The 19527-nt window shown below is 37.6% G+C and overlaps 1 protein-coding gene across 14 annotated transcripts in view; it reads right to left on the bottom strand.

The window, feature by feature from the left end:
* Nucleotides 1–19527, bottom strand: part of PRRC2C (proline rich coiled-coil 2C) — an 89191-nt gene that overhangs the window by 63541 nt on the left and 6123 nt on the right. For 10 of the 14 annotated variants that reach the window (XM_019809198.2, XM_034666723.1, XM_019809200.2 and 7 more), the window contains exons 2-6: nucleotides 6816–6977; nucleotides 5675–5852; nucleotides 4075–4184; nucleotides 2847–2972; nucleotides 763–986 (exon numbers count right to left, since the gene is read on the bottom strand). In XM_019809198.2, coding sequence (XP_019664757.2) covers nucleotides 763–986; nucleotides 2847–2972; nucleotides 4075–4184; nucleotides 5675–5852; nucleotides 6816–6927 — 750 coding nt within the window. In that variant the 5' untranslated portion in view covers nucleotides 6928–6977. The remainder of the gene's footprint in view (nucleotides 1–762; nucleotides 987–2846; nucleotides 2973–4074; nucleotides 4185–5674; nucleotides 5853–6815; nucleotides 6978–19527) is intronic. The other 4 variants (XM_034666722.1, XM_011236308.3, XM_002928448.4 and 1 more) reach the window with 2 other exon arrangements.

The raw sequence follows: 19527 nt of genomic DNA, 5'->3' as shown, positions 1-19527 counted from the left end.
AGCTAAAAAGAACGTAAAGGTGTGTTCACCAATAAAAACTTTAGAACTAAAGCATGTATTAATTAACCGTTTCTGTGCCATGAACAACCCCTGTGGCAGTCTAGTCAATCCTATGAGTCTCTTCTCATAGAAATGTTTTAAATCCATAATCTAACAGAGTACCAAAAAAGAAAACAAGTCTGCTAAAATTTTGTTAACACAATATTTAAAAAACAGATTTCTGATATGGTAATGTATGTGCTTTCATTAAATAACAAGTGGGGGGGTGCCTGGGTGGCGCAGTCGTTAAGCGTCTGCCTTCGGCTCAGGGCGTGATCCCAGTGTTATGGGATCGAGCCCCACATCAGGCTCCTCTGCTATGAGCCTGCTTCTTCCTCTCCCACTCCCCCTGCTTGTGTTCCCTCTCTCGCCGACTGTCTCTCTGTCAAATAAACAAATAAAATCTTTAAATAAATAAATAAATGAATGAATAACAAGTGGGGCTACCTATGGGTCTAAATTTGAAGTATTACTGAGTGTATTTTGCCATATCCACAGTATGATAGGATATGAAAATATCTACGATCCCTATTAATGATAAAAATTAGGGTATTCCCAATACTTCTGTGATTTATGTCCTGCATCCATAATCAAGGAAAATGCTAATTTTTAGTTAGTTGTTAATGCAAATAAGGACCTAAACTTTACCCCATTCTAATTCTCTCCTTGGAACCCAGAGTGAAAACCTCTTATTTAACAGTTTGCTTCTTTAACAATACTTACATAAGGAGGCATCATAGCTCTGTACTGGGAAGCGAGAGCAGGCTGTTGTCCATTCAGTTTAGCCTGTGGAGGACCACAAGCTATCCTCTTTTCCACCACTTTGAGGATATCATTTTGTTCTGATGTTCCGGCTGTGCTTTCATCCTGGCCAGAGACCTTTTCATCCTGGTCAGATGTCAAGGGTGAGCCAGCAGACTTACCACCATCTCTCCAACAAGCAACATCTGGTATGGAGAGAGATTAAAAATTCAATTAAAACAAAGAAACAGCACCACAGAGTTCAGAATTGAAATTAAAAGGGGGGGAGGGGCATAAGAAAAAAACTGAAAATGGAATACAGTGAAATCAAACTAGGCACATTTCAAAATTCAAGAGAGTAATAAAACACAGTGAAGGAGAAGTGAAAATCTAATCTAGGCTCTACTGCTCTCAAAGTGTTTAGGTAATCAAGAACAGTGGCTTCCAAAGCAGAGCAGATGTACCACAGAGGGTACCACCAAAAGCAAATACTGGGGTTGGGGAAGAAAATATTAGAACTTCTCTATCGAGCTTTACCACTATTTGATATAGAGATTAAAGTCACTGTTGTACCTGAGGTGTCCTGAGGGAAGAGGGCTGGAGTCCTGTGATAACAGTGATGCCCTCAATTGTTTTCAGGCTGCTATGGCTAGTTATGCCCAAGGGGGGCAAATTCAGTGACCATATTATCTGGTAAAACTACACTCAGTAAAACAGGTAAATGATTTTATAAGGGTATCTCTTTGGTAGGTAGCCTCTAAGATGACCCCAAATGGGTTTCTATCTCCTAGTATTCTCATCCTGTGTAGTAGCCTCCTCTCAGTACACCAGGATTGGTTTGTGTCACCTACAGAATAAAGCAGCAGTGATGATATTTCTCTTATGGGATTAAGGTATAAAAGACTGGGCTTCCATCCTGAATGGGAGTAATCCAGTCCCTCTTTACTTCCTCTTTGGGAAGCAACGCTGTGAGCAGCCACATACCAAAGAGCTACCATAAGCGAGCTTGAAACAGCAGCCCCATCAAGGGGGCATCAGATGACATACTGTAAGGCTGAGAGAGTTCCTCAGCCACAACTCTTAGCTAAGCAGCTCCCAGATTCCTGACCCCTGGATACTGTGTGAAATCATTAAGTCTACTTCAGTTGTTGTTTTAGGCTGCCAAATTTGTTACGCAGGAACAGATAACTGGTGAAAATCAACTGAACAAGAAAATAGGAGAGGGGTGCCTGGCTGGCTGTGGGTACAGTATGGAACTCCTGATCTCAGGGTTATAAGTTCGAGCCCCATGTTGGGTGTAGAAATTACTTAAAAAAAAAAAAAGAAAGAAAAGAAAACAGAGCTGACAACCTATTTCTAATATAAATGCATCAACTACATAATAGAAATTAAAAATAAAAATAAGAAAAGATGATTTACCCAAACAAGAAATGAGCCATAAAAATGAAATGTATTAGGTTATCAGAAATAGAGATTTGTAACCATCACTGAAAAGAGAAATCTCCCATGTATACAGGATTCTTTGAGATATTTGGTAATGACAATGGGAAACTAATATAATTAATAAATAAGACATTTAATCTCAAGGATTTTATATTCTATTTGTAGTTTTTCCTTTATGTCCAAAATACAAGTATTTCTCACTACCCAAATTTATTTGGCTCTTCGCTGTTGAGTTCAGAAAGCACGGGATCGCTGAATGTTAATAGAGTAGCAAATAAATGGATATAATTTACAAATAAATATTTGCATATTAGGGAGGTTGGTTCAAAATTTTTACTACTGTAAAAATGACCAATATTAATGTGCAAAGAACTCACCCAGGAATCTTGTTAAAATGCAGATTTCTAATTTAGTGGGTTGAGTGTGAGGCCCAAGATGTACATTTCCAACGTGTTAAGTTATACCATTGCTGTGCATGTGAGAACCACACCGGAATGAGGGCAGTTGCTCTGTCTTTTCAAACTAGGTAAGTCACATGTACTAATACTGGGCAGGTTATCTTACAAAATAAAATACAAATATAATCTCATTCACTATCTTTATGAAATAAAAAGTATTCTTACTTGGTGGGCGTAAACTGGGTCCAGGTCCATAATTGTCATCACCTGTTTCTTTTTCTTTTTTTTCCTGATCCCCAGCTGCCTGCAGGCTGGGAAATTCTTGCTGAAAATGACTATTCACCTGGATTCCTACAGATTTTTTTAAAACATTAAATGTAACTTTTATACTGAAGATAATGAAAAAACCCTCCCAGGACAGAAGCCTCTGCTTTTCTCTGATAAACTGTTCCACTTTTATATATATATTATGTAGTTTATATATATAAAATTATTCCACTGTTTATATCCATAAAATTTTAAAATGTATTTAAAATTAGAATCCCTTGGAAAGTTAATGAGCAGCCATGAGGAGATAAAAATCTAAAAGGAATCTGCCAGACACCGTTCAGGACTCATTAAAGATGATAAGGAAAATGAGGAGAGTTTCACTCCCATTTTTCTTTTACTACGACTCCTTACATTTTCAAAAAGTCAAATTCCTTTGCTAATAATTCTAAGAATCAAAGAATATTACTGAAACAGAATATATGAATCAACACTGCAAGTATCACAATGAGGCTTAACAGCCTTCACTAAATTTATGACTGAGATACTGGTCGCACCTCACTAGTCACCCATTCACCCATCTACCTACCTACCTGCCTATTTACTTAATGCTTCTACAAATTAAAAGATCTGATTTTACTAGCTTGAGGGCGTAGACAGGATCTAGATTTTCTATACAATGTTTTATAGATCTTTCCTGTTTTGCAAGTGGGAAATTTAAATTTTGCTGGGTGTCCATCTTTCCTTGGTGGGGGGAATAGTATTACAGCTACTGTGCTTTTACGGATACTGTCTGGCTCTTCCCTACAATGGAAATCCTGAGTAGCACATGTTTGAAATAGAAGAGGTTAGGGAGCACAGATGGTGATGAATATAGTTTCTAGCAATTTACACAATATCTGGGTACTTTTATGCCCCAAAGAGCAGGTACAAAGTTTTTTCTGGTCATGTAGGGTGAAGATAAAACAATGTGGGACAGAGGGTATCCTAAAGACTCCTTTAAAATCCCTATCATTGGCTCATACATGGGTCTAGTGCCAAGAGATGAAAGAAAAGACCCTTTTTTAGGACCTGAGTATATCCTTGACAATGTTCTCTGCCCCTGTCAAAATCCAGCCCTCATCTCCTGCATGGCTGTTCAGTAACTATCAAACCTAGCCGGTTTCCCCAGCTCATGTCCACTTACCATCTCCTTGCCCACCTTGCTTGTTACTGGCCCAAGATTTGGGAGCAGGTGCTACTTCTGGGGGAGCTGCAACCCCAGGTTTTGGCTGTGCTGGTGGAACTTCTGGTGTTCTTAAAAAAAATATGAATCCATTATTTCAGATATTGTATGTTTAAATAAAATAAAAATGAATATTGCAGTTAAGGTAAATTTGTGTATGAACTGTTTGGCTATGTATTTACTCATAGATGCATCTCTCACAAATGCTTTTCCTCTGCAACATTCCTTTAAATAAAGTATAGCTATTTTCATCCCCTTTCATTTCTTCCTTTTAATAGCCCAAGGAGAAGACAGCTTTACTTGTTTTTCATTTTGTAAAAAAGAAAAAAAGAAACACTCATTATTGAGTATAGCTACCAAAATCTATTTTAAAGAAGTAAACATTTATATATAATTAGAAATAACATTATAGGCATACATACTGTCTGGACTGGTAGACTTGGCCAGGGCTAAGGCTAAGCAAACTCTCCATCTGGCAGTCAACAGGTTCACCACTGTACTTATTACTGTTTTTCAAAGCAGTTAACAGCAACTTGCCTGATACATCCCCATGAACAAAAGGTGTTTTTGGGGGGTGGGGGGAGGGGCAGAGAGATTCTTAAGCAGGCCCCACGCCCATCGCAGAGCCCAATGCAGGTATCAATCTCACAATCCAGAAATCATGACTTTAGCCAAAGTCAGAAGTTGGACACTTGAATGACTGAGCCACCCAGGTGCCTAAGTAAAAGGTGCTTTAAAAGAATCTAAAGTTTTATTCAATCTTTGTAATGAGTTAATGCTTGAAAATGAAAAAGGTAGTAGTTAAGAGACTTAAGAGAGGCAATGTATTTCTGGTACACTCAGACCTGTAACTGGCTTGCTACTACAAAATAATTCTACAACAACTAAGAAACAGAGAACAATGTCTCTGACAAGTCTTATCCAAGTAAAGTCAAATTTACTATATAAAGCTCCCCAAATAGGAGTACAGAAATTTGATGATACAGGCAAAAAGCATCAAGTACCCAATTACTTGTATTATTTTTCTAAATTACTCCTACTTCACTTGGTCATTCAATAAACTAAGAGTTCTGTATAATCCCTGAAATACAGAATGCTAAATATATGCCAAATAATTAAGAGGGACATTAATTCTATTGTAGCCTGCTTGCTAATTCTTTATTCAGTATATAAGCATTCAGTATATAAGAAAAGCTGTGATTAACAATTCTGTCATCTGTTCTACCTTGACAGATGGAAATACTGCCACTAAACCTACTCACACACACAAAAAATTCATCAAAAGGTGACTAGGTAAATGACTTCAAATGGCCTTCAAATAGAGGTATCTAACATACATATAGTTTAACGTCTAGCACACAGAACAAACTCAAACAGAAGTTCCCTATAGGGGTGGCCTGGCTGGCTCAGTCGCTGGAGTGTGCAACTCCTGATCTCGGGGTTATGGGTTTGAGCCCAACGTTGGGTGTGGAGATTACTTAAAAATAAAATCTTAAAAAAAAACAAAAGAATAAGTTCCCTACAAAGAAACAGTTTCATTTTTTAGTTAACTTTGACTCACTTTTCTTCTTCATGCTGCTCTTGTTTGGACGCCCATCCTGTGCCATCTTTAGGTACAATGTTCACATTAGGGTCATTGCCTTTATTTTCTGCTTTGAGACTTGGGAGGTTAGCAGGTGGGGGCATACGCCGTGAAATACCAACTTTTCCAAGACTCTGTAATCCATGTCGAGCTGCAACTAAAGATCCATAACATCAACTTTCTTAGAAAATCTATTTTATTGCTCAATTTATTCTTAAAACAATATAGAAAGACAACAGGGGTTAAAGGAATCTTGAATTATTATTTCCTTCTATCTTAGAAGAATTTTAAAACTAAGCCACACACCTCCAACACTAATCCAACGTAGAAATTATATTAAACTATCAAACCACGGAAAAGATGATTTAAATATTCTAACAATCCTATATACTATGACAAGGAAAACACAGGCAATAAGTGGTTTTGTAATCTTTTCAAGGAATCTATTTTAAACTCAAAATTTAGTTTATTAGAGAATAAATATGCTAACTTTACATTCATAATGAACACTGCTATTATACCATACATGGTACAGCTTTCACCTTTAACTATAAACACTGGGCTCAAGGTATCAAAGAACAAAACAAAACACCCCAGGACACTCTCTTCCATAACTAGAAGCAGTAGGAAATACCCACTACTGTGCGTATGCCTAGCAATCTCATTGACCAAGTCTCCCCTTTGGAGCCACACAGTTCTACTTACTTTCTGCTGATAACAAACAGGAAAAAAGAGACATTTTAAAACATTCATAAATTTTCAGGGCCCCAAGGTGGCCCAGCTGGTTAACCAGCTGTCTTCGGCTCAGGTCACAATCCTGGAGTCCCCAGATGGAGGCTCAGTGGGGAGCCTGCTTCTCCCTCTCCTCTACCCCTCCCAGATCATAATCATGCTCGCTCTCTCTCAAATAAAATCTTTAAAATAATTTATAAATTTTCTATCGTAAAATATTTAATTCATCCTCCTGAAAAATGAGTGCACACATAAAAAGCCCAGTGTAATAGGGTTGCATAAACATGGGTTTATCCTAGCTCCTAGTAGCAAAAGCTCCAGAGTACCAATCATAGTAATAAAACAAAACCATGAAAATCATAAAAATAAGCCACTTGATTTTACTCACCTGTGGTTTTCTGAGTTTCTAAAGATTTACCCTTGTAAGTATTAAATAAACTGAGTGTTGCATACTTTTTCCCATCCTTTGCTTTTGTGCTCTGGCCTGACTTCTCCGACATTTCGGTGGAAACTCATCGAGTCCAAAACCTCCTGCCGCACCCCTTCAAACCTTTAAGACACGTAAGAAAGAAAAATGAGGAACATTTTAGCCTACTTTAAGAAACTATCAGTAGGGGTGCCTGGGTGGCACAGTTGGTTAAGCGTCTGCCCTTGGCTCAGGTCATGATCCCAGGATCCTGGGACCGAGTCCCACATCTGGCTCCCTGCTCAGCGGGGAGTCTGCTTCTCCCTCTCCCTCTGCCCCTCCCTCCTGCTGGTGCTAGCTGTCTCAAATAAATAAATGAAATCTTAAAACAAAACGAAACAACTCTCAGTAAATTCAAATGTCCCCACAAATTCTGAAAAATAAAAACACCAAGGAATGAAATCCATCTTCAATAACTCATATTGATAATAATGTCATACCTGTTTAATACTGTCAAATTCCAAGAGCCAACACACAACAAAGTCAATCAAACTAAACTGCCCTGTATTCAGTGAACACAGTAGTTATTAATGATTTGTAACTGCTTAACGGTATCACAGAGAATAAGAATTTTAATCCAGAGGCGCCTGGCTGGCTTGGCTGGTAGAGCATGCTACTCTTGATCTGCTCAAAACTGTGTGTTCAAGCCCCACACTCTATGTGGAGCCTACTTAAAAAAAAAAAAAAAAAGGAAAAAAAATAATTTTAACCCATACTGAAATGAACGAGTCAAATAGAGTAAATCTATGGAGACTATTTAACAAATCCTATTCAATTTAATAGGCTTGAGATGACAGGCATCAATCAGTTTCTACATATGGAATGCAAATATAATAGGAGGATTAACATCATTCTTCCACGAATTGTATGCCTGTTTACAGGCAGTATATATCTAACAAATCTGTAGTAATTTAACAATTTATAATAAAAAGAAACATTCTATTTTCTCTGCATTCGCAAAGAGTTGAACACTTCCTCATAAACCCAAGGAACCTAAAAACAATATTCTGTTTCACAGCTATGGATTAAGTGTTCAAGAAATGGTGTGAACTTATCAAAACAAGACTCCGAATATATGAGAAGTTATTAGAAGAAAATAACATTTTAAAGAACATTCATATACAAAGAGAATTTCATCTTTGGAGCTAATGTACCTTAATCTTAGGTGTACCTTAAAAGTAGTCTATTAATAAAAAGGAAAAATACATACAAAAAATACACAAATCCCATACTATTTCCCTTCCATTTAATGAAGTATACACACATCAACCTTTTACAGTTTTGGTTTTTATAGCTGTTTTTTTTTTTTTTGAGTGGTTACGATGGAAGTAGGGCAGAAGATGGCCAATTCTACCCCAAAAAACAAAAAAAAAAAAACCCACCCCACATCAATAGCTAAAAGCATTGAGAACTGAAACACAGGAATTAAAGGCAGCAGAGAAGAGACAGACAGATGATGCAAAAAGTATTCAGTCAAGGAATGGCTATGTAGACCCTATCATCATAAAAGTCATTTTATCTACTAGTTTTACATATCAATTTACATATAGAGGTGTGGTTTCATACGTACATCAACTGCCACACTGTGTATAGTTCCATAAAATTTATCGAGAATTTTCACATTATCTCATTTGAGTCTAATAACCTTATGCTATAGTTAGCATCCTGATTCTACAAATGAGGAAACTGATGTTCAGAGGTAAACGAGATTGGATTTGAAATCAAGACCCTGGGTCAGTCCATTAGATAATGCCACCTCCTTCCCCATGTAACTAAAGATAACCACTTAGCTCTCCATGTATACATTTACAATAAACAATCTTTCCTTGAGATAAATTGTGAAAAGGACTCACCTGCAACCAAAAGAACGACATAATATATAAACACCTTGCTATCTATTACCATACACGGAAGAATGTATACAATTAATTATATCCCAAGGGTGCTAATAATGATGATGGTATGAAGAAAGCTGTACTCCCAGAATCTACTCTGTTGACATATTTTCACCAACAACATGAACAAAGATGGAGAAAAAAACATACTTCCATCTACAGTGACAAAAGGGCAGCCACGTACTAGATGACAAAATTAAGATTCAAGGAGCTCTCTCTTCAGCTGAAAAAAAGTAACTGATAAATCCAAGAAAAATGGTCTAAGTGTTCTTTCACCCTCATTTGATAGCAATTTAGCACCTCAAATCTCTCTTAATATCACAACTATCCATGCAACACTCTCTTAGTGGAGACCCTCACAGGCCTACATCATAGAGAAAGCAACAGTGTAAGAAACTCCTGAAACCTAGAGGCAAACCTACAAGCCCACCTACATCTACATGCATCTTTCTCAATGGTTTCCCTTCCTCTAGCTATTATTACAGTGGTTCTCCATCATCTACAAACTTCTAGAAATGCAAATTCCCAGGCCCCAACCCAGACCTACTGACTCGAGCTCTAAGCATGGGGCTCAGCACTGTTTTTATCAAGTCCTCAGGTGATGACATACAGAGGTTTAGGACCCACTGATTTATTAAAAGCAGATATAGTCTAAGCAACGGTTCTTAATCCTTGCTGCAACTGAAATCACCTGGGATTTAAAATACACCAGTAGCTGAGGTTTCAAGGTGGAGCCTGGGGGTCAATCCTTCTTTTGAAAAAACTCCTTGATTCTAATATGGGAGCAGTCTTCAAAATCACAACAGAAAAGTGGATGTATCTATCCTCCCCTTCCACTGAAGGCCAATCCTGCCTCCCTTGCTACCCATCCTGTCCTCACTTCTTTCTCATTCTACTCTTCTCTGTAGGGACTCTCATCATGCCTGTGAGAACCAACTGATTGTCCCAAATTTGCACATTCAGCCCAAAACTTTGTGTTCCTGAAGAATATATTCCACTGCCTATTTACATTTCTTCTTTGTTTTGCATAGTTTCAACTTTACCTAGAACACAGGAATCTATTTCATATTAAGGGTTTCAGAAATAAGCCTACCATGTATCTGCACAGCATGAAAAGAAAATGGCAGTTTAAAAATTGTCAACGAAGTATCTCAGCATCTGGCAAAAGGTGGTTATATAAGAACTTCAACAAACTGAAGAAAAAGAACTTGAAGAAATGAAATTAATGCTATAAATAGACAATTCATTAGAGAAATAGTACCAATAAGCACTGTATTAAATGTTTAGTTTTTATTCCCCTAAAGATTTTATTTGAGAGAGAGCGAGCTCGCAAGAGGGGAAGCAAATGGTGCTGAAGCAATGAGGTATACATAACATAAAAAAATGAATTCTGATCCATACCTTCTGCCATATAAAAAACTCAAAATGGACCACAGCAAAGGGTACAAACTTGAAATCAGAAGACGTGTATGTTCTGGAGATTTATGCACAGCATTAGGATTACAGTCAAAATACTGTATTATATATATACATCAAAGTTGGTAAGAGACAAGATCTTAAATGTTCTCACTACACAAAAAAATAACTGTGATGTGATGGGATTATCGGCTAATGTTACAGCAGTAATCATTCTGCAATATATAAATGCATGAAATCAACATGTACACCTCAAGCTTACACAATGTTATATGTTAATCGTATCTCAATTTTGTTTTAAAAAGGAGCACAGACAAAATGTAAAAACCTAAATTAAAAACTTCTAAAGAAAACAAAATCTTTGCAACCTTGGGTTAAAGACTTCTTTGACAGCACACTAGAATCTGCTCTTGGGTCTTACTGTCTATAGAGCATGGCGATTCAAAAAAACAGGTAAATAGGATTACTTCAGATGGTGACATATACTATGGATGAAACTAAACAGGACAATATGACAAAGTGAAGTATAATTATTTTAGATTAGTTGATCACTAAAGGCCTCTGTGAGGGAAAGGCTTCTGATCTGGATCTAACAGGGAAGGAGTCAGCTTCGATGCTGAAGAAAAAGCAAATGAAAAGGCCCTAAGGTCCTGACATGCTTATCATGTTCAAACACTTCTATAAAAGCTGTTGAAGTCGAAGCTAGTAAGAAAGGGAGAGTTGAAAGGGAAAGAAAGGGTTGGATGAGAAGGCCTATCAGAATTTTAAATTTTATCTTTAAATTAAGCAATGTGATTCTGAGCATTCGTTTTTTTTTTTTTATAATATAATTTTTCTTTTTTTTTTTTTAAAGATTTTATTTATTTATTTGACAGAGATAGAGACAGCCGGCGAGAGAGGGAACACAAGCAGGGGAAGTGGGAGAGGGAGAAACAGGCTCACAGCGGAGGAGCCTGACGTGGGGCTCGATCCCACAACGCCGGGATCACGCCCTGAGCCGAAGGCAGACGCCCAACCGCTGTGCCACCCAGGCGCCCCTGAGCATTCGTTTTGAGCAGAGATGTGACTTTGGTTTTTAAAAACAACCTAGCTACAATGTGAAGAATGGATTGTAGGGGGCCAAAGGTGGAAAGTGGAAACACCATAGACTACAAAAGCCTAGGCACAAGATGATGTAGCTGTGGCTGAAAAGTGGAGACTAGGTAGAGGAGGCCAGAAAAGAGGAAACAAGGACAATTTTGGTCTGGAGCTTGAAAAGCTAGACATGAGTAGGGTGGGGAAGACTGTATTCAGGGAAGATGAGGGAGAAGGGGAGGCAAGAGTTCTTAGACATGTTTAGTTTGAGATCTTTATAAAAATACGCAGAGATTTGTACAGAAAGATGCTCAAGAGATAAGTTAAAAAGTATATATTATTTTTAAACAAGTAATGTAAGTATTAAGAAATACAACATACATAACAAGCATGAAGGTCTACAAAAGCATATCACAAAATTACCAGCAGCAGCTATACTCCTCTGATTACAAACAACTTTGACTTTGTTATACATACTGCAATATCTAAATATAAACAGTAAATGCACTTTGCTTTTGTAACAGAAAAGAAAAAATTGCAAGTGTTTTTAAGAGCAATGACTTGAAATGAAAAAAAAATTAGTTTCAAGACCAGAAGATTTAAAAAAATGCATATGATTAAGTAAAAAGAATTTAAAAATCTATTCTCAATGGCATAACATATCTAAAATACGTAAAAATAATAGCAAAGACTATAGGTAAACAAAAAGTAGTTGATAAGTGTGGGTTCATCTGACTTCTTATCTGCTTTGTGGTTTATGCAACAAATAAAAATGGGAGAAAGTAACAAAAATATGCACATAACTACTGTGTGTTAAGTGAATATTCACTGAGCATAACACAACTGTCATTAATGCTCCTTACACCATCAAAGGTACTTGCAAGTATGGTAACATCTCTTCCTTTTGAGCACTGGCATAAGAAGCTAACTCACATCCATAAGTTTCCAAGGGATAACATACCTTTGTGTGTGTGTACGTCCTTGGATACTAAAACCTTTAGTAATGAAACCAATGATCTCTTAAAGCCTGCTGGAGGATTTTAGTAAATTCTCTGAAATACAATTTCACAAAGCAATCTTCTAGAGGTTACACAGAAACAACAAGCCTGAAATTGCCTTCTTACTGTTACAATGACAAATATTCATTCAACAAGATACAACAAATGTGTGGAGAACTAACATACTGCCAAACCCTGTCTTAGATGTTAAGATACATCATGGAAAGACAGATGGAGCCCCTGCCTTCATGAAGTTTTAACGGTAAGTAAATAAAAAGACAAGAATAAAAAACTCAACTGGATAAAGGGATAGCAAAGAGGCGAAAGAGACTAGAAACAATAGTAAAGGTCCGAAAGATCTCTCTGAAAAGGTCACACAAGGGAAGAAAAATCAATCAGTGGTTCTCAACACAGGCTGCAGACTTACCCCAGAAGGTTTGTAAAGATACTACAGTTCCTGTACCAGGCCAATTAAATCAGAATTTCTGACTGGGTCTGGCAACAGTATTCTCTGAAAAGCTCCTCAGGTGTCTCCTAAGTATAGGCATACGTCATTTTATTGTGCTTTGCAGATACGGTGTTTTTTTACAAATGGAAGTTTGTGGCAGCCCTGCGTCCAATGAACAAGTCTGTCAGCACTATTTTTCCCACAGCACTTGCTTACTTCACGTCTATATCACATTTAGTAATTCTCGTATTATGAACTTTTTCATTATTATTATATCTGTCATGACGCTCTGTTATCAGTGATCTTTGATGTTACTATTATCCTTGTTTTGGGGCACCACAAACTAAGACAATGAACTTAACTGATAAATGTTGTGTGTTCTCACCGCCCACCAACCTGCTGTTCCCCGAAGCACAACAATATTGAAATTAGGCCAGTTAATAACCCTACAAGGGTCTGTAGTGTTCACCTGAAAGGAAAATTCTCATGTCTCTCACTTTAAATCAAAAGCTAGAAATGATTAAGTTCAGTGAGAAAAGGAAGGCCAAAAGGCCCCTTGCACCAAAGTCAGCCAAGTTGTGAATTCGAAAGAAAAATTCTTAAAATTAAAAGTGCTACTCCAGTGAACACAGGAATGAAAGTGAAACACCTTTACCACTGATACAGAGAAAGTTTTAGTGATCTGGATCAAACAGAAGATCCAACAGCCACATTCCCTTACGGCAAAGCCCAAGCCTGGGTGAGGTCCTAACTCTCTTCAATTCTATGAAGGCTGAGAGAGGTGAGGAAACTAAAGAAAAATCTGAAACTGGAAGAGGTTGGTTAATGAGTTTAAGGAGAGAAACCAACTTTATAACATACAAGTGCAAGTTGAAACAAGTGCTGATGTAGAGCTGCAACAAATAATCCAGGAGACCTAACTGAAACAATTAACGAAAATGGCTATACTAACCGATTTTCCAAGTCAATGAAACATCTAGGACTTTCAGACCTGGAAAACTGCAGATGTGGTGGAAACGGCAAGAGAATGAGAACGAGCACGAGAAGTGGCACCTGAAGATGGGACATAACTGCCAAAATCTCAGGATCAAATGTAAACGGATGAGTAGATTCTTGAGATGGAATCTACTCCTGGTGAAGATATTGTGAAGACTGATGAAATGAACAAAGGATTTAGAATATTACATAGTTGATAAAGCAGTGGCAGGGTTTGAGAAGACTGACTCAAACTGTAAAAAAGTTCTCCTAAGGGTAAAACGCTATCAAACAACATCACAATCTACAAAGAAATTGATCACGAAAGAACAGTCACTTGATGCAGCAAACTTCACTGCTGTCTTACTTTAAGAAACTGCAAAGTTTTCGCCCCAACCTTTAGCAACCACCCTGATCAGTCAGTAGCCATGAACATGGAGGCAAAATCTTCCACTGCGAAAAGAAAGCTTAGATGATGGTTAGCATTTTTAGCAATAAAGTAACTTTTACTTAAGACATGTATATTGTTGGGGCGCCTGGATGGTGCAGTCAGTTGAGCATCCAATTCCTGGTTTCAGCTCAGGTCATGAGCTCAGGGTCCTGGGATCAAGCCCTATGCTGGGCTCCTTGCTCAGTGTGGAATCTGCCTGAGATTCGCTTTCCCTTCCTCCTGCCTGCCCCTCCTGCTGTTCTTGCTATCTCTCTCTCTCTAAAATAAGTAAGTAAAATCTTAAAAAAAAAAACGTGTGTACATATACACACACACACAGTTTTTAAGAAACATAATGCTATTGCACAATTAATACACTACAATATAGCACAAACATAATTTTCACATGCACTGGGAAACCAAAAAAATTTCATTTGATTCCCTTTATTGAAATATTTGCTTTAGTACACTGGTCTGGAACTGAACTTTCAATATCCCCAAGGTATGCAACTACAGCCACAGTGGAACCACTGGGGGGAAAAAAACCCAATTTTGATCTGGAATAATAGGGTTCAGATGTAAAGGTCATGGGGAGAGGCAGGAGAGGAAGTCAGAGTAGACAGAACTACCAGGCTAGGCTAAGGAGTACTGCCCAGTTTATTCTAAATGCGATGAAGAGCCACTGAAGAAAATTAATAAAAAAAAAACTCAGCTGCTGAATAAGGTATGGCTGCATTCTGCAGATCCACGTCTTAAGTAACAAAATGGTACAATTTACATAATTAGTAATTTTAAAACCCTTGAAACCAGTAAGCTCCACAGGGGCATTTCTTTTCAACTTGTCAGATTCTGATTTCAAAAAATGTACTAGCACAGTCACAGAACAAAGGAACTCTACCCTCTACTTGTATCATTTTTAATTTTAAAAAAGCTTTTTGGGGGCGCATGCATGAGTGCCTCAGTCGGTTAAGTGTCTGCCTTCAGCTCAAGTCATGATCCCAGCGTCGTGGGATCAAGCCCTGCATTGGGCTCTCTGCTCAGCAGGGAGCCTGCTTCTCCCTCTGCCTGCTTGTCCTCTCTTTCTGTAAAATAAAATCTTCAAAAAAATAAATAAATAAAAATAAAAAACTTTTTGTTACTTCCATGCTATTAAGAATTTTTTTTTAACTTTACTGTCCTGCTTACTATGTACCTAAAAATCTGAATCATTAGGGTCTGAGGGTAAGTCTACAAAAACAGACTACTGAATAATAAATATACCCCCTTTAAGGGAAGAGAAAGTAATCATACTTCTACATTCAAGGTTCTGTGACCCTGAGCAAAAACCGTTAAGAAACTAGTATTTTGCACTGAAATTAGATATACCAAAACATGAGCATCTGCATTTTCCAGATCTGAACAATGTGTATTACCTTGTAACAATGGGGGGGGGCAAAAAAGTGTTAAGATGAAAGAAGACAGGAAAAAAGCAAGTATTTTAAAAACAGACTATTCCAAAAGGTCTAAGGGAAACGTGGAAGGCAGCGGTTTATGATAATATAAATAACAACCTTTCAAAATGAAAAAAATGACACTCAACAGTGGTTATTACAAAAGGATGGTTTTCATGAAGGACAGCTATCACAGGTTAAAAAATAAAAAAAAAATCTGTAAAGGGTTTTCCACATCGAGGCGAGATTAGCTATGCTCTCTAAAATTCCTTCAGTCTCAAAAATTTTAAGATTCTATGATTACTCACCATTACAAAAGTATTTTAAGTATTCAACACTAAAAACATTGTTTTAGTGATATCAGTGATATTTAAAATCTACCATATTTGAAAAAACCCCATACTTTTCACAAATTGCCAATCTGCTCAATTTGAATTAAATGACAATTATCTTTCTGGCCACCATGGGCTTTTAAGTACCCAAGCTCTGTTACATTTCTTTCCTCCTTATCTTATGGTGAGAGTTTAGTTCCTCTGGAAAATGAAATACAATGACTCACTGATTTAAATAGTTAACATTAAAAAGAACCTGCAACCATTTCCAGATGAGCATACTATATGCACTCAACAAATGTTTTACTGAACAAAGGAAGAATCCCTTGTAAGTAATAATAGTCAAGTATCAATACAAATATAAAAAGCAAAAGGATTCTGTATAAACCATTTTCTTTGGTTTCTGTGACTCTCTGACAGCTCTCCTTTTTTTCTATCCCTCTACACAAATGTTAACGTGCTTTTGCCATCCCTCTTTACCTGCCCCCTCTATGTGCCTGCTCCCTCGGCTATCTCAACTATTGTTCATTGCTTCAGTAAGGATAATTCCTAAAACTTTCCTTCAAACTACAAACTTCAGACATACATTTTTAATTGTCTATAGAACAAAATGTCTCCACTTAAACTTCTGGACAGAACTACAATCTCAAAAATGTTTGATTCCCCTATTCATTCATACAAATGTTTATCCAGCGCCTACTGTATTATCAGGCACTACTAGGAACAAATGAAAAAGACACGTTGTCTTCATCAACTGAGTGGAGATAAAAGGAAATGTGAGAAGGTTGGAAAAGGTTTGCAAAGATAGACAACTAGGCAAACGAGGCATTGACAATCAGTACTGGCAACCCAGTAGAAGCCGGAGACAATTGATATTCAGTATTCCCAAGGCTGTCCAGTTTGAAGACTCTCATTAACGTCCAGCAGCACATTCAGGAATGGGGAATGGTGGGAAGAACACAACAGCTGGAATGATAAGGAATTAAGAGCTGTGCCATAGGTGCATAAAGAAAAGTAAGGCCGGAGAAGATACTGCCAGGGAAATGGTTAGAGTAACATTTCATGGAAGTCTAAGCCAGAGAGTAAAGCAGAAGAAGGTGGAATAGAATAAGGAGGACAGAAGGAACTGCCAATTTTAATATGATTGTATAAAAGCTCCACCAATAGTAATTATTAAATGCTTACTGAGTCAAGCTTACTATGGATTGCTTTGTTCATTTAATAAAAACAACAGGAGGGGCACCTTGGTGGCTCAGTAAGTTAAACATCTGCCTTCGGCTCAGTTCACGATCTCAGGGTCCTGGGGTCAAGCCCCGCATCAGGCTCCCTGATCAGCAGGGAGTCCGCTTCTCCCTCTCCTTCCCACTCGTGCTCTCTGTTGCTGTCTCTATCTCTCTCCCTGCTTGTGCTCTCTCACTTCTGCTCTCTCTCAAATAAATAAATACAATCTTTTAAAAAATAAATACGTACATACATACAAAAGGAGGAAATGTACTGAGTGAGAAAATTGGAGGCACAGGAGCTTATGACGTGAACTTAAGGTTTCAGGTGATGACAGGGGTTTAGAACAGCAGACATTAAAAGTCAAGCACACACTGTTAATGTGACTGAGTGTGCATGTGTACACATACCCACAGAGAGTGATAAATATGGTAAACTATGAACAACCAGGGAATAGAGATGAAGGAATACAGGAATTTTTCATACTATTTTTACAGTTTTTCTGTGAGATTAAGATTATTCCAAAAGAAAAAGTTTAAAACGGGCGCCTAGCTGGTGCATGCGACCCTTGGTCTTGGGGTCATGAGTTTGAACCCTGCGCTGGGTATGGAGCCTACTTTAAAAAAAAAAAAAAAAAAGTTAAAACCAAAAGCTCACCTGCTTTCCCAAACACGCTCTTCTCCCCAACTTCACCATAACCACTTTCCCTAACCTCTAGATTTATCTTTTTTAAAATTTTATTTAAGTAATCTCTACATCCAATGTGGGGCTCGAACTCACAACGCCTGAGATCAAGAGTCGCATGCTCTTCTGACTGAGCCAGCCAGGCACCCCTCCCTGACCTCTAGATTTAAAACCTTGAATGATCTTCCGTATTTGTCTCCCACTTCTAACATGAAGAGGGATGTAAGTTCTATACACTCTAATGTAATAATGTCTCTTGAAGCCATCTTTAAAAAATCTGAACTCTACAGATGTAAAAATATCAGGCTGGGAATAAGAGCTCAAAGCCCAAGTCACCAAAATTTACCAATGAAGAAACAACTTTAGTCAAGTAAAAATAACTTGCCCTAACTCATTTAGCTAGAAGAGATAGGGCCAAAATTAAATCCAGACTTTATGGCGAAGCCAGCGCCCAGATAACCTCTCCATATGAAAATCAGCATTTAATTTTCATTATAAAAGAGATAAACATCAAATCTTTAAAATGTAATAATAAATAACATGTCATTTTAGGCTAAGGAGATTCTAAAAGATTCAAGTTTTTATTTTCAAAATTTACTGCATTACAATACAGAATAAAATATCAAGGATAAAAAAATTATAGTTAACAAAATACAGTAAAAATGTATTCCATCTGTTGTAGAAATATAATGTAAAAAGTCTAAGGCTCAATCCACTGAAGCTTGTTAAAAAAAGAGAGAGAGAGAGAGGCAGGGGGAAGCTATGTACAGAATTGTTTCTCTTCTCAAAATTCCTATGTTGAAGTCCTACACTCTCAATGTGACAGATGGTATTTGGAGAGAGGCCCTTCGGGAGATAATTAGGTTTAGCTGAGGTGATGAGGGTGGGCCTCTTAATGGGATTAGTGCTCTTTTAAGGCGAGACACCACAGCTCTCTCCCAACCACACGGGAGACACAGAGCTAGAAAACAGCCATATGCAAGCCAGAAAGACCTCACAGGAACCCGATTATGTGGGCACTCTGATCTTGATTTTCCAGCCTCCAGAGCTGTGATAAATTCCTATTAAGCCACCTAGTCTATGGTATTTTCTTTCTTTTTAAAAAATTTTATTGATTTATTTGAGGCAGAGAAGAGAGAGAAGGAACGAGCCAGGGGGAGGGGCAAGGCAGAAGCAGATTCCCCGCTAAACAGGGAGCCCACCCATGACCTGAGCCTAAGGCAGCTTAACCAACTGAGCCACCCAGGTGCCCCTATGATATTTTCTCACGGCAGCTGGAGTTGACAAGGACCGGGGGAGCTGATGTATTAACTTAAGAGAACATATGTCTATCGAATTTTAAACTAAATTTTCCATTTAAAATGAAAAAGTCTTGCTCTCGGTAAGAGATTGAACTGGTCAACTTCTAAGTTCATTTCGATCTTCAATTGTTATAATCACTTAGTAATTCTAAAGTCAGAGTGACATCAAGTATTTTTAAGATCACATTTGCTGCTATAATAGAAAAGCTAAGAATACCACCATATGTTGAATGCTTCTACTACAAATAGCACTACAGCAAAAGCATTAAAAATTGTCATTTTTAAAAACAACAGTGTAATATAAATAAATCTGTTGGAATTCTAATCAGAATGGTAGAAGGGCTCAAGCTGTTCTCAGAAACTGAAACATGTGAATTAAGTTTCTGGGGCAAAATGCCTTAACAATCAGAAAAGATATGTAGGTATCAAA

This window comes from Ailuropoda melanoleuca, chromosome 8 (genome assembly GCF_002007445.2).
Source record: "Ailuropoda melanoleuca isolate Jingjing chromosome 8, ASM200744v2, whole genome shotgun sequence".
Lineage (NCBI taxonomy): Eukaryota > Metazoa > Chordata > Mammalia > Carnivora > Ursidae > Ailuropoda > Ailuropoda melanoleuca.
This window is presented reverse-complemented; position numbering and strand designations above follow the sequence as displayed.